The sequence below is a fragment of the Herpailurus yagouaroundi genome, unplaced genomic scaffold (assembly GCF_014898765.1).
Source record: "Herpailurus yagouaroundi ecotype Mexico unplaced genomic scaffold, PumYag 100, whole genome shotgun sequence".
NCBI lineage: Eukaryota > Metazoa > Chordata > Mammalia > Carnivora > Felidae > Herpailurus > Herpailurus yagouaroundi.
The window spans coordinates 38,043,722-38,059,205 of record NW_024412391.1 but is presented as its reverse complement, the minus strand read 5'-3'; the positions used below and the strand labels follow the sequence as shown (position 1 = coordinate 38,059,205).

General features: G+C 41.1%; 1 protein-coding gene across 4 annotated transcripts in view; it reads left to right on the top strand.

Moving 5' to 3' along the window:
- The window catches only part of BMPER (BMP binding endothelial regulator), a 252,642-nt gene that overhangs the window by 167,154 nt on the left and 70,004 nt on the right, over positions 1-15,484 (top strand). For 3 of the 4 annotated variants that reach the window (XM_040472279.1, XM_040472280.1, XM_040472281.1), the window contains exons 12-13: positions 4,501-4,830; positions 11,441-11,777. In XM_040472279.1, coding sequence (XP_040328213.1) covers positions 4,501-4,830; positions 11,441-11,777 — 667 coding nt within the window. The remainder of the gene's footprint in view (positions 1-4,500; positions 4,831-11,440; positions 11,778-15,484) is intronic. The other variant, XM_040472282.1, reaches the window with a different exon arrangement.

Genomic DNA, 15,484 nt, shown 5'->3' with positions numbered 1-15,484 from the left:
AGGGCCTGATTCCCTGCAATTTGTGTTGAGGAACGTTTAAAGCCGTTTTTTATTTGATAGACTTTCTTGTGGTTAGGACACTTCTGGAAATGTGCTGATCTGTGTGGTGCTGTGGTGCCATGAGTAGGGGAAACCCTCCTCTTTGCAGGAGAAAAGGACTGAGGATGAGAGTCATTTTCTATGTTTTCAAAGTGATTTTAATGACTGGGGAAATCTTACAGCATAGTAAGTGACGAGGAAATAAAATTTCATGTACAGGATAATCTTAACTGTGTTAAAATACACATACACACTGCGCGCGCACACACACACACACACACACACAATTGTAAACAGTGGTTATTTCTTGGTTGCAGAACCATGAATGATACTTTTTTTCTTCCTTACTCTTTTGTTTTTGTTTGGTTGTGTTTTGGGGAGAGGGGTTTAGAGTCTGTTTGATTTCTCTTACTTTCTTTATAACATTCTGTATAATTTTCCCTTAATTTTATTTGACTGATGTTTTGAGAATAATCACTGCTCTCAGAAGGAAGGCATTTCATTAGAATAAATATATCAGTGGCTGAAATACCTATACCTGATGAGGTTAAGAGAAAAATATTGGAATTATGTTTTTAGAAACAGCCTGACTCTCTTAATTCTCGTTGCAATCTTATTAAAGCATGGGACATCAAAGCAATGTGTTTTAATCCAGTGTTTTTAATTTTGTAAGGCAAATATTCTTATTCCAAAAGTATACCTAGTCATTGTAAATAATGAAATGTAATGTAAATAATAACGTAAATACACATAAACAAGAAGGAGGAAAATACATGTCACATATAATTCTATTACTTAAGAGAAGAAAAACCCACTCTTAATATTTGGGTTTATATACTTCTAATGTTTTTTTATGCTTAGACATTGTGTACGTATGAGGAAAACAAACCAAACCAAAAATGACATTTGATGATTTTATTTAAAGGACTTAGAAAAAAACATACCACTACTTGTAAATTGGAATTTTTCTCTCCATCCTCTGACTTAGACACATTCAAACAAGGTTAGTTATAGAATGGTCCATTTATCTAGCTCTAACCATCACTCCAAGCTTTCCAGAATAGTGTGACCAGACATCTGGACTTTTTGGACTATAGCTCATTTCACTGGGTCTGCTGGAAAAAAAAAAATGGTATGAGCTTACAATGTTCATTTGTGTCCCTTAAATGTTTGTCTAGCTTTTGTCCTTCCAGCTAGGTGGCTTGTGTGTCCCTGGAGATTCGCACTTTAAGCCATCCTCCAGTGCACATGCTCATTGCTCCTGCAGGATCTGGCATGGGGACCTTGAGGTGCCAGGAAAAAGGGCCAAAGTTTCAAAATTATTTTAGCTTATGATACAAATGTCCCCAAATGCAACACATAATTCTCAAGCATCTTCCTAGTCATGAAATTTTGTTGGCCTCTTCTATCTCGCTGTTACACAGAAAGATCATTCTGATCTCCAAACCCCTCTCTTCCACAAGTTAGGGCCTCTTGAAAAATATCTTTCCTGACAGCCTTGTTCACACATGATTTCCCTCGCCTGGTCCCCCTGGATGTCCCTCATTGCTTTCTGCCCAGCTATGAGTAAGCTCAGCCTTCCCTGGGGCCACCATAGGCTATATATTTTCTGTTGCTTCTTTGAGGATTTGCTCAGTCATTTAACTGGTCTTATGTACAAGCACTCACATTTTGACTTTAAAAACAAAATTATAACAACAAAAACAAAAAACAGAAAAGCAAAAGGAAGAAAGGAAGGAAAAGCATCACTCATGGTTCTGCCACCCAGAAATAACCACAGTTTACAGTCTGTGTGTGTGTGTGTGTATTTATTTTAACACAGTTAAGATGATCCTGTAGACAGAAATTTGTTTCCTATTTTTCACTTAACATGTCATAAGTATTTCCTTAATCGTGAACATGATTCATAAACTTTTTCAATGACTAGATAATAGTTCATGTTATGGATTTACTACCAAGGGCTTAGCTGTTTGTTTAATTTAGGAGACAATCTAAATATCCATTTTCTTACAATGTATCTGGGATCAATAGGCATGTAGAACAGCACTAGGGGAGGTAGTGATTCCTCGGTTAATGCTAGCTCTTACTGGTTTTATTAATAATAATTTGGTTGCAGTTGTCAGAAAACCAGCAGAAGCCCTGGATTGTCCATGGTGCAAGGAGAGGATTGCTAATTGCAGACTCTGGGCAGGTGGTGTAGGCATTTCCTCTTCCTGCTCCCAGCTGAGAGAGGATTTCTTCTGGAGTATTTCAGCTCCTCCATTAGTGCCTTGGCCTCTCCAGGCTGAGATCCATCTGTTTCAAGCTCGAAAGCTCAAAAGCCTTGCTTGGTTCTGGGTGATTTCTTGGGTGTGTTAAAAACTCTGAAAAAGCCCTTCTCTTGAATTTGGTGCATCTGGTGGTCATGTGACCAGTCTTTTTGTGGCACACGATAGTATTAACCCAGAACTATAATTTTCCTGATGCCACTTGGTGGCAAGTTGTCCCAAGAACTGCCTTGCCCCCGTCAATGAAAAAAAACAGCATTTTCATGCCAGGGAGAGATTCCATTTGTTAGAATGTGAGGGAAATGTGTGATGGGACAATTTTGAAAGCAGTCGTGTGGAGAGAGGACTGGAACATGCATTATGGGTTGGTTAGATAGGTGGGAACACTAGTTGGGGGTGGATATAGGATTAGGAAAGTGGGGGGTGGAGTTGGAGTCACAAGGAAAAAACGATTAAGGACAAGAAAGGAACAGAAATGGAGGGCAAATTAAAATTTTGTCGCTGAGCTCTCAAAGCTTCTCTCCCCATCCTGGTCTTCCACCCTCTTCTCCCAAGTAGTGCCTTTTATATATTCCTTGAAGTATTTGTTCATTGGAACTATCCTACACACAAAAATCTGTATCTTTTTGAGTCTCTATGAGTTATTGACAAGGAAAGCTAACTTAGAACAGGCAGTTAATTTACCAAATTGCAAATACATGTGATTTATATGGAGTCCAATGTAATTGACATATGTAATGACATAATGTATCATAATACAAAACAACATTACTCTCCAAACACTTTAGAAATTAAAAGCACATGGTTGCCTTGGATCCCATTGGTCCTATCAGATCAGTTGGCACATCCTCCCTCTGTATTGACTTTTAATTATTCTCTTACATATTCAGAGCAATTGCTTATAGGATAGTTTCATATTCTTGACCTATGCTGGTGTTAAATGGAAATTGATCTTTTGATTATAGTTCTTTCATCATGTGGGCTGCTTTACCTAAATGAATTCCTCATTTCCTAGTTGTTCATGCCTCCCTGAAAACAGATAAAAAAATCTTTACGTGGAGAACAAATCAATGCCAAATATTGTTTAAGAAAAAGAAACGATGTTTAATTTTCTCTAAAACTTTTTGAGATGCTCCAAGTGTAAAACTTTACCTGGGTTTCACAAATATTTGAATGAATGGTATTTTGAAGTGATGAATGCACTGGAATTTCCTAAATCTACTAAATGATGGGTTTACAATTTATTTTTCCCCAATTTTAGATTTTGATACACAGATCAAAATATCCAACCTTATATTTGTAAAAAACACAGGGACTATTAAGAATACGATGTTTTATTAGTACTTTGTTTCCTAGTGGTATTTAAACATGTATCTATTTGGCAATTCTATTTATTTGTCCTTAGTAAATACATGGGTGTTGAATATAATACCTCTAAAAAATGAAATACAATACTTCTAAGGAATGAAGACCCATGAGTAACATTTAGAATACGATGTTTCGGGGCGCCTGGGTGGCGCAGTCAGTTAAGCGTCCGACTTCAGCCAGGTCACGATCTCGCGGTCCGTGAGTTCGAGCCCCGCGTCGGGCTCTGGGCTGATGGCTCGGAGCCTGGAGCCTGTTTCTGATTCTGTGTCTCCCTCTCTCTCTGCCCCTCCCCCGTTCATGCTCTGTCTCTCTCTGTCCCAAAAATAAAAAAATAAAATAAAATAGAATACGATGTTTCCACATGTTTTTGAATCAGTTAAATGGAAATAATACTATTACTTTGCTGTATTGTCATTTATGTTGCTGCCATTTATTTATTTATTTATTTAGGTTTTGTTTATATGTGTTATGCAGTGAGGCCAGTTCTGTGCACAAAATTATCTTAGTTTTATTTCTCCATAGCTTATGTTAAGACCATAGAAGTATATCAAGGCTCCAAAACAGAGATGGTTTAAAAACTTGGAAGTGTTATAAATAACTGTCACGTATAAAAGTACCTGAAATATTGCATGCCCCGTGAGGTTTGGCACAGACTTTGAAAACAACCAGTTCTTTTTTTCTTAAGTTGATTTCCACTAGTGCATCTCTACTAAGACCCTCCCTTGCCTGGCAGGTGCTCCCTCCAGGTTTATTGCAGGGACCCCTGATTTCTCTTTGAATCCTTTGAATCCTTTATGACCTGCTTTTGTCTCTCACTCATCCGCAGAGCCTGGCGTTTGCACGGTATTCGGAGATCCCCACTACAACACTTTTGACGGACGGACATTTAACTTTCAGGGGACGTGTCAGTACGTTTTGACAAAAGACTGCTCCTCCCCTGCCTCGCCCTTTCAGGTGCTGGTGAAGAACGACGCACGCAGGACCCGCTCCTTCTCCTGGACCAAGTCTGTGGACCTGGTGCTGGGCTCCAGCACCGTCAGCCTCCAGCAGCACTTGACCGTGCGCTGGAACGGCTCGCGCATCGCGCTGCCCTGCCAGGCGCCGCAGTTCCACATCGACCTGGATGGCTACCTCTTGAAAGTGACGACCAAAGCAGGTGGGCTTCTGTGTCTCTCTGGCTCTCGCCTCTGCCTCACGAACCCGCACAGCAACGCCGCCTCAGTGTTTCTGCAGCAGGCGTTGCCTCATCCCTGCTCACCAGGGCTTCCGCCTGAGACCTGGAAGATACCACAAAATAGCTGGAGAAATCTGCAAACCGCGGAGCCCTGCAGTCCGGCACCAGTCACACCACCCTTGTAATCTGCTGACATCCTCGTTCCGAAAATAGCACTTGTGCGCCCAAATAACTTCTTTCTCATGTTTTGTTGCAGTTTTAGGACATTGATGTCCAGCTTGGAATTGTCAGTGTTTCTCCCAGCTCAGCCGATAATGTGCAGTTTCACATCTGTGAGGAAGAGTTTTCTTGTTAGCATCTGTCCGGGGTGGGGCGGGGGGGAATCCTCAAAAGGAAACCACAAATGTGTGTGTGTGCAGATGGGAGTGTGCGTGGCTGTGTGACCAGCAGTGCTGTCCATTCTGGACCGTGGGGAAGGTACTTGCTGGGTTGATGTCTAGAACCATGAGCTTCACTGGAAGATGCTTAGGTTGCTCTGAAAGCACTGTCTCCCAGGCTTGGGTACACGGAGGTGCTACCACTACTCTTTCTCAGCATCCCATGTTACCTGAGACCCACTGGACCCTCTATTCCACTCCACTGTCAGACACATCCCCCCAAGGCCAAACTGTTCATCGTTGCTAGCAGGTTACTCCCAGGGGCTCGGTGAAGGCTCAAATTCTTGCCTGCGGGATGGCATAGCTAAAGAGGCATCTTAGAAGCGGAACGCAGTCCTTCAATAACGGCCTCCAAAAGTGAATTCAGTTCATTTACACATTCAATTATATCATGGTTCCTTCCATGCTACCTTTGGCTGATGCATATTTTTGGATATTGAACTTCATGTTCTCCTGGTGTATGCTCTTTCGGTCAGCAGGATACTTGAGGAAATCAGTATGTTTCTTGCTTTTTGTGTTTGTGAGAATTTAACAGTGTCAAAGCATCAATTATGTTCCAGTTCCTTTAGATAATATGGATCCAAAAGGAAAATATTTGATAGAGCAGGCACTTCTAAAGCATTACAGAGTCTGTTCTCTGCTGCCCTTCAGAACCTTGTTAATTGTTTCACTTCAAGCCAAAATACATTTGACAAATTGATCTGAGTTTATGGAATGCCAGCTTAGCTAAACAAAGGCAGCAAGCCAAGGAGAAGCTTAGGGAGCTTTTATTTAGGGAGCATAACATGGTTGCAGTGAGAAAAATTTAAATATTAATGTATTGGAACATTCTATAAAGGGAGGATTCTCAACTTCACTTTGAATGTAGCAGGTGTCAAGAGATCTATTTATTCAATTTTAGAGGGCTTAGTCCTCCTCAGAAAATTCAGACACCTGTTGTTTTATTCAAATGCCATGTCACTCTGTGACATAGGCCTCTGTAGACATAGGCCTCAGCTCATTCCTTTAACGAAGGCTACAGTTTGTGGCTCCCTGTAAATTGTGCACAAGATAGCTCATTATTATACAGCACTAATTAGAAGCACCTTGCTTATCTGTTTGCACGCCAGCTGAACACAATGGATTCTACTGATACGGAAATTATTGGTCAACCACAGCCCAATTTTCAAAGGGATCCTGGATACTGGAAGATTGCTAACAGTCTAGGAGGTTCGATACTGTTCCCCTCATAGCTGGCAATACCGTACGGAATAAGTGTACTCTTGTAAGGATTCCACATTGTAAAAATTAGTGAAAGGATGAGGCTGCTAGGAAAATAATAATAGATCATAAACACCATAATTAGATTAGTGAATTTAACTCTTCTTGGCCTTGAACTCAGTTTTACAATTTCCTTTCTTCTTTCCATCTCTGTTACCATGATGCAAGTAAGTCATGTGATGCCCTTAATACCCAGCTGAACAATTACCCGTAGCATAAACTTTCTGCTTCCTAGGGAAGAACTGTATTCCTCTGGGCACTAACCATGCTTTGAGATTATCCTATGAGTGGAACACTTCCATTTACAGATACTAGTCTTCTCGCAAGACCAATCTCAGTCTGTACTACGCCTTAGGGATATTTTTTTTTTTTATCACCTATTGATTGTCTACTTAAAATATCACAGTATATCCTTGGAGTGTTCTTCTCCCACAGATTATTTTTGTAATTTTGTAAGCCTCATATGATCAAAGGGAACTTTTTTCAAAATAACAGTTTATATCAAGCCTACAGCTCGGAGGCTGGGAAGTGGGGAGAAGTGACTCTTGGCCCCTGTGTTTTATGAACTCAGCACTTCATGACGGAATCATTTGGCAGAGGAGCACAGGTGGCCGTGTGGCTTGGTGGGATTAGGCTGTAGCTGCCTTACCTAATAACAACCGGGGTGGTACAGAGGGCACGGGGCTGGTTTAGTAGCTTGAGAAAGCACTGCCCACCCCCATCACACTCCTACCCCAACTCTTGGCACTTAGTGAATAATTTAAAAATATTTCCTTTCTGCCATCTGTTCACTTCATCAACTCTACCTGAGAGAGTTACGTCAGCTCCACCCGAAGGCATTAACACGTGGGAGTGTGGTTTTTTATTTTATTTTTGGTAGAGTTCTACACTTTATGAACCTGGAGACTATATATATATATATATATATATATATATATATATATATATTCCTTTTTTTTCCTTTGGTATAAAATCTGAACAGAAAAACCATCAATGTTTAAGCATTACTATGGTATGTCTATAGATTTTGTACCTCCTCTGTCTTTAAGTTGGGCAACAGCAAAAGCAATAATGACCAAAAAAAAAAAAAAAAAGAACCAAAAAAAACCCCCCAAAAAAACAAAACAACAACAAAGCAAAGCAAAAACAGCAAGAAAATAAAAGAACAATGACTTCTCCCCCTCAAAAAACAAAACATAACAAAACAAAAAAACACAACCCCAAAACCAGTGGTGTGGAGCCTGGTCATACATTTGAAGGGTGAAAAACAAGTTGGTAAAACATTCACTGGTGAGAAGGGATAATTGGAAGGCGCTTTATGCAGTGGAAGGAATGTGGCTGCTGCTTACACCTCCAGATGGGACATGTGCTTTGGCTTTGGCCTTCTGACTCTGCCAGTTATTTCTACTCAGTTTCCCGTGCAGAGGAATTGGGAAACTCATCCCAGCTGTAGAAAGAACTAACCCCAGCCTCTCAAACACTTCCACAATGTTTTCATCTCGTAAGATGCCTATTTAAAATGTCTTTTGAAAGAGCAATTTCTTCATTTATAACTTATTCATTTTTTTGCCTGTCACTATTGTAATTTACTTTGCATGGATTTTACTCACGTAGAGGGTAATAATAATCATGCAAACACATATGTATATGATACAGCAATAGACAAAGCCATCTGTAGTTGGGTAAGTCGTCCCTTAGCACTGGTCCATGAAAATCCTCTTAATATAATAATAACAAAGGAAAGAGGAGGAAGAGAGAGTGAATTACAAATTATTCTCTTACTTTTGGGACCGTGTTTTATGACTGAGAGGTCAAGTTTTGAGAAGAGTTTGCTAAAAACGGTGGGTCTGCATCTTCCCAGACATGCAACGGACCGGCAATCCATTGCATGAAAAGAACATAATGACTGGCTTGTCCACTGTGAGTTGATTTCACATGAACTCAGTTGCCCAAACTCTCAAATTTGTTATATCATTGTCAGTAATGATGTTGGAACTCCTTTGGATATAAATTCTCAACCATTGTGGCATTTGGAAGAATAGTATTTGCCTACTGTCTAGGAAAGAGATTTGCAGTTTGGAAAATTTTGCAACATGGAAAGTCTTTGGAATTATGCTCTAAAAGTTAGAATGCTGTATGGAATTGATTTTCTTCCCTCATTTCTCTTGCTGGGCAGCTGCCTGGCTACAGGCTTGTGAGGTCATGTTTCTTCTATACCTTAGAGAGTTTATTACAAATCGTATTATAGTTTGCTTGTCTTTTTTTCAAAATTGTTATTTCAGTGTCTTAACTAGCATGAAATTCACAATTTCTCTGGCTTTGCAGATTCAACTCAAAATGTATCAATTTACAGGGTAATTCATTCATTTAGTGAGTACACTCTAGGTGCCAGATAATGTATTCGATGATGGGGTATGAAAAAATATAAATCACTTTATAGGAGAATTGTAGTTGTCAGAGATGACACCATTGTGTCACAGAGATCCACAGAGGAGGGCAGTCCAGTGTGTGGATAATCTCACAGTGTGTCCTTTCTCTGATCATCTTGCCCCATCACTCTATTCTCTTCATCAAATTACTCCTAAGAGAGATTTTTTTTTCTTTCCAGGCTTTTATTTAAATTCCAGTTACATAACATACAATGTAATGTTAGTTTCATATGTAGAAGTTAGGGATTCATCACTTACATACAACACCTGGTGCTCTAAACAAGTGCCCTCCTTAATACCCATCACCCATTTAACCCATCCCACTACCCACCTCCCCTCTGGTAACCATCAGTTTGTTCTCTATAGTTAAGAGTCTGTTTCTTGGTTTGCCTCTCTCTAAGAGAGACTTTCTTATGACCTTCTTTCTTGCTTCTTTATCCAACTCTATTTAATTTTCTGAATCCAACTTCTTCTCCATACCAAGAGGTCTTCTCTACCATTTGCCTTGTACTAAGAACACTTCCATTCCTTTCATGTACCATACAGTGATTTCCATATGGGCCTGTTTATTTCTTGAGAAACCTAGTTTTACAGCACAGATTTATTCTGTCAACTCCCTAACGTGGATTTGTAACTCTTTCTTGTGGCAGTTGTGTGGCCTACTCACAGGAATGCTATTTGGCCAGCCTTCTCTCCTCTTGGATCATGTTCTGACTTAGGGAATATTGGCTTTAGAATCTTACTTCTGGGCATTTCTTACTAATCTGACATCACTCTGATTTTGTCTTATGCCAATTTTATATCCAGACAAGATCCATTCCCTCCTCCTCTGCCCTTCTCTTTCCCATCACTGCCTTATCCCCCAACTTCTGAGCATCTGTTGGACATTTGTCCACCAACCTAGTCTTGCAAGGTCTTCTAAGAGGAAAGTCATGTTGCTTTTTCCAGAGGCTCAGTAAAAGGCCAAATGAAAGACTAGATTTTGTTAGAAACCCAAGAGGGTAAGACTTAAAAATACATACAGGGGAAGACTTTCTCTTTTTCTGTTAAAAAAAAAAAAAACAAACAAAAACTTTTTCTTTGGGAAAAGAAATTATTACACAATTCTCTCTCTTAGGAGACAGTGACAGTGAATAAGGAGAAGTCCTAGGGCAGAAATGAACATCAGCCTTTTGTAGATGTTCTCCTGGTGTTCATGTCACAGAACTGGTACCTACTTTGTCTATTTGCTGGAAACTCAGGCACTGCCAGGGTAATATCAGGAAAAGAGTAAGAAAAGCTTCCAATGCACACCTGAAACATAAAGAAAAACTCTGACCAGAAAGAAGAGTTTGTCATTTGCACTGGAATGAACCTCAAAAGGCTTTTCATAAAAGTCCTCAACTTTATCTAATGCACAGTGTCTTCACACACAATATCAGGAGGTACATGAGAACATTTCTTCTTGACCTTTTAGTCAGACTGATCTGTGCTGTGTGACCACATAACCTGGCTGTCCTACATGTGATATAGAAATTCTATTCAATGGGGTCATTTCATCAGCTGATGGATCTTGGAAGTCTTGGGCTAGCGTATCTGAAAAAACATGAATATTTACAGACAGAGCCTCCAATATTTTAGATGGTCAGTTCTGCAAACTAAGAGAAGCCTATATTTTCTACCTTCCGGAGTGAAGATTATTTCCTTGGTGAACAAGATTGTACTGTCCTGCTGATTCTATCTAGCACATGAGAAACTTTCCCCCATGGCCTGGTAGCCTCCAGTGCCTTCTCAAATGTTGAAGTTTATGATCAGCTTGGGGCTATGAAGGTTGGAAGGGTTCCACAACAACTCAACCCTAGGAAACATTGATTAAACAGCCATCCTTGTTTCAGGGATGTCTGTAAAACAAAGAGGAGGCAAACATTTGTATTTATATAAGTGTTCTCCTTTGAATAGGATCTATTCAGAAGCTATATATTTATTACCTTGATACTTTCACTATAACAAATAACTTGGAAATTTTCATTTGACATTTGGTATAATTGCATGGAGGATTTTTGGATAAAAAGAAGATTACGTTAAAAACTATCATCTTTGTTATCTTTACATTTCTACATTTCACTTATCATTGGATAAATGAAAGCACAAGTTGGACCAACACAATTACTATAGGAAAGGGCAAAACTATAAACTTTAGAGGACCACGGTCAATGAATAGTCCTCTGCAAGGCAAGCCAGGGTACATAGGTATCAGGTTAGGACAAACTTTATACGGTTTAAAACTTCTGAGCCCCAAAAAGTAAGTGACTCATGTAATGTCATACAACATTTAATGTGGTGAGATTAAACAGTAACAGGAATTTGGATAGACAGTGTTCCTTATTAGAGGTTAGTCATATGTACTGTGTCCTTACATATATGCACTTGGGAATAATTGGTGGATTCAGAAGTGGTTGATCCTCTTTTCCTCTCCTTTTACTCCAGGTTTGGAAATATCCTGGGATGGAGACAGTTTTGTCGAAGTCATGGCTGCCCCTCATCTCAAGGGCAAACTCTGTGGTCTTTGTGGCAACTACAATGGACATAAGCGTGATGATTTAATTGGTGGAGACGGAAACTTCAAGTTTGATGTGGATGACTTTGCTGAGTCCTGGAGGGTAGAATCCAATGAGTTCTGCAACAGACCTCGAAAAAAACCAGTGCCTGAACTGTGTCAAGGGACAGTGAAGGTAAAGCTCCGAGCTCATCGAGAATGCCAGAAACTCAAATCCTGGGAGTTTCAGACCTGCCACTCAACTGTGGACTATGCCACTTTCTACCGGTAAGTACAGTGTTTTGGGGGATGGTTTGGGTTACAGACCAAGGAATGACCTAACCTTGAAACAGAGTATATCAAATCTTCCGGCGTACAAAACAAGGGCCCCCAAGTCACAGGATAAACACTTTTTCTTTCTTGTGTTGAGACTGATCTTATTTTGAGTACCGCATTGTGTCCCAAATAAAGAAATTGTAGGGAGTATTTCAGAGCTGTCTCCTGTAGATCGTTCTGTTTTTGTGTCTGCAGGCTCACTGGAAGGCTGGTGGGCTGGTGATTTTTCTAGGTGTTAGCTTGACTCTAAGACTGAGGAGTGCTTCCCAAATTCTGTCTCAACTACAGTGGTTTAGGATAGAGATGGGAATCTCAAACAACTCTGGGTGACTTGGGTGTTTGAGTGAGCTTGGTCATTTGAGGCCCGAGGAACAGTTCAGGTCTGCCTCGTGGTCTAGTCCCAAACATCTGCAGGTGGAAAACAAGGCAGTGAAATGAGGATTCCTTAGATCTCGGCCAACTATCAGACTTCACAACCAAATTTAGGGGAGAGTAGAAAGAAGGCTTGAAGATGGAAGAAGAGAGGTCTCTCATTGAGAATATGGATTCTATAACCTTTTCTTCCATGCTGCGAGGCTGAATTTGTGAGTTGATGAGTCTGGCCTGGTTGTACTTCCATTTATTACACAATTCCATGGGTTCAAGAGCTATGACTGTCTATAACTTTAACCACCATGGGTGTGGGAGGAAACATGAGAAGACACAGCCCAAAAGGCCTTGTTTAAGTGATTTGCCTGTGCCTCTTAAAATGAGAAAACTCCTGTGGTCTGAAGCCACAGAAAAGTTATTTTTACTCTTTAATTGCCACCAGTTTATTTCCCCTAGTTCTCGTTAAATGTGATCTTTTTTTTATTTGATCTTTGGACATAAAAGATAAAGTTCTACAAAGACAGCTCAAAGTGGAGTGGAAAAAAGACTCTCCCTGTCATCACACACCCCTAAACATGGCTGTGTCTGCCAAACCATTTGGGTCCAACTCCTACGTTTAGCTCTTTCAAGCCATTTTCCTGTTATAATTTGAATCCCTGGGTTCCCTTTTTCCTCTTTCTTATACCACCCCCTAGACTGACCCCACCCTTGTCTATTGAAATTGAAAGATCATTTTTTAAAAAAGGATTATTTGTTTAGGGGCGCCTGGGTGGCGCAGTCGGTTAAGTGTCCGACTTCAGCCAGGTCACGATCTCGTGGTCCGGGAGTTCGAGCCCCGCGTCAGGCTCTGGGCTGATGGCTCAGAGCCTGGAGCCTGTTTCCGATTCTGTGTCTCCCTCTCTCTCTGCCCCTCCCCCATTCATGCTCTGTCTCTCTCTGTCCCAAAAAATAAATAAACGTTGAAAAAAAAATTTAAAAAAAAAGGTTTATTTGTTTATTTTGGGGTGGGGAGTAGAGAGCGATAGAGAGAACGTGTGTGAGCAGAGGAGGGCAGAGAGAATCCCAAGTGGGTTCCTCACTTGACAGTAGATGTTCCCAACTCAGGGCTTGATCCCACAAACTGTCATGACTGGAGCCAAAATCAAGAGTCAGACGCTTAACCAACTGAGCCACTCAGGTGCCCCTGCATGGCTTTTTAAATTGAAAAATCTTAATGTAAGACTTCGGAGTGAGTTGAAGAGCTGGGAAGAGAAACCAGGCTTTGTTTGGAATCTAAATACTCATCACTTGAAAGTCTGAGGGGAAGCAGTAGGGCATAGCAATTAAGAACTTTGTGGTCTTCTGGGGCTAAAAATACAGCCCAGCTTTACAACCTTGAGCAATGATTTAAGCTCTCTAAACCTTAGTTTGCTTATCTGTGAAGTGGGGATAATAAAAGAACCTACCTGAAAGAGTTGTAATTCAGATTTAATGCGATTATGAACGTAAATGCATGTGCCCAAATGCTATGTAATTGATGGATCCTGTAATTCTTCAATTAGTTAAATTAAATGATGAGCAACCATAATGACTCTTTGGGAAGCTCCCCTGCCTCAGTTGCAGATTTTGATTAGACCCTTCTCTGTCTAACATAGAAAGGAAAGGCTGTACTTCTCCCAGGGCCCCAATAGTCTACACCTTTGATTTTTATCCCATTTCAAAGGAGTGTGTTGAAAACAAAAATTGAAGAGCAGGGCTGCAGAGATTAGTCCCTTTTTGCAAATTTCTATTTCTTTTCCCTTTGGTGATTTATTTCATATTATGATCCCTGGACTGCAAACAGAAATACGATGAACACCTTGGCAGAAGTCATGAGAAATGGCATAGTCATGAACGGAGAAAACCAGAATTGTTAGGTGGCCAGGCAAATGTTTGCCTTCTGCCCTTGGAAGTTGCTGCAGCCACCACAGCACTATAGTGGGGGTTGCTTATTTGTGGAAGGGGCTTGATGTGCAGAGTTGGGGAGTTTATGAGAATGCTCCCGGGATCTTTGTGTACTGAGGTTTGGAGCACCAGATGTGATGGGAGATGAGCTCACGTTCTGCCATGCATGGTGTAGTGGCAGGGCACCCTTCTGCGGCCAGCCACTCTTTCCTGGAAGAGGCAGGGGAACTCAGTAGAGTGGAGCTGGACAACCTGCCTGTCACACATCCTGCTGATGATCTCGTGCCCCAACCACGAGGTGCGCCTTCATGCATTTTCAAATGAGGGTGGGGGTGGCCGATGTTGGATAGATTTCGGGTTTCTTCCTTTCTTTCAAGGATACATGTGACAGGAAAAAGAAGATAAACAAGGTCAACATAGAAAGGTAATTGTGTTCCACGGGATCTCCGATGAGGACCAAACCTCAGAGAGGTTTTAGGAAGCAATGGACAGAGAATGTGTTGAGTGATGCCGAGTTGGACCTAATCTCAACTCTGCGGTGTTCTAGCTGTGTGACCCTGGTGGCTAGCTGAGTTTCAGATTCTTTACCTATAGAATAGGTAGGACAGTAATGGCCTGGTGGGGCTTCTCCTCCAAGGACCAAGGTCAATGGGCAGTGCCATGTTGTACATGGTAGACAGCCAGTACTGGCACCGTGTGTTGTTGTCCTGTGTCCCTTTCTTTCCCTAGAGAATCTTGTGCTCAGTTTAGCTACTTATCTCTCTGGTAGCTGATATCTTCTCCTGCTTACATCATGGAGAACTAATTGGATGGATTCTCACTGATAAATCCCTGGAACAATTAAAAGTCAACTCTTTCTTATTGGTGACACTAAATGAGATAGTATAAGAGAAGACTCCATTGCAATCTTTTTAAAAAAAAATTTAAGTTTAATTTATTTATTTTGAGAGAGACAAAGACAGCAAAAGTGGGGGAGAGGCAGAGAGAGAGAGGGAGACAGCCAAGCAGGCTCATGCTGTCAGCATGGAGCCGGACATGGGCCTCGAACTCATGAAACCATGAGATCATGACCTGTGCTGAAACCAAGAGTTGGACGCTTAACAGACTGAGCCACCCAGGTGCCCCTGCAATCCTTTTTATAAATGTGTTTTTGGGGGAGTCTGGGGGGCTCAGTCAGTTAAGCATCCCACTTTAGCTCAGGTCATAATCTCGCTGCTCGCAGTTTCGAGCCCCACATCAGGCCTGTGCTAACAGCTCAGAGCCTGCAGCCTGCTTCGGATTCTGTGTCTCCCTCTCTCTCTGTTCCACCCTGGCTCACAATCTCTCTCTCTCTCTCTCTCTCTCTCTCTCTCTCTCTCTCTCTCTCT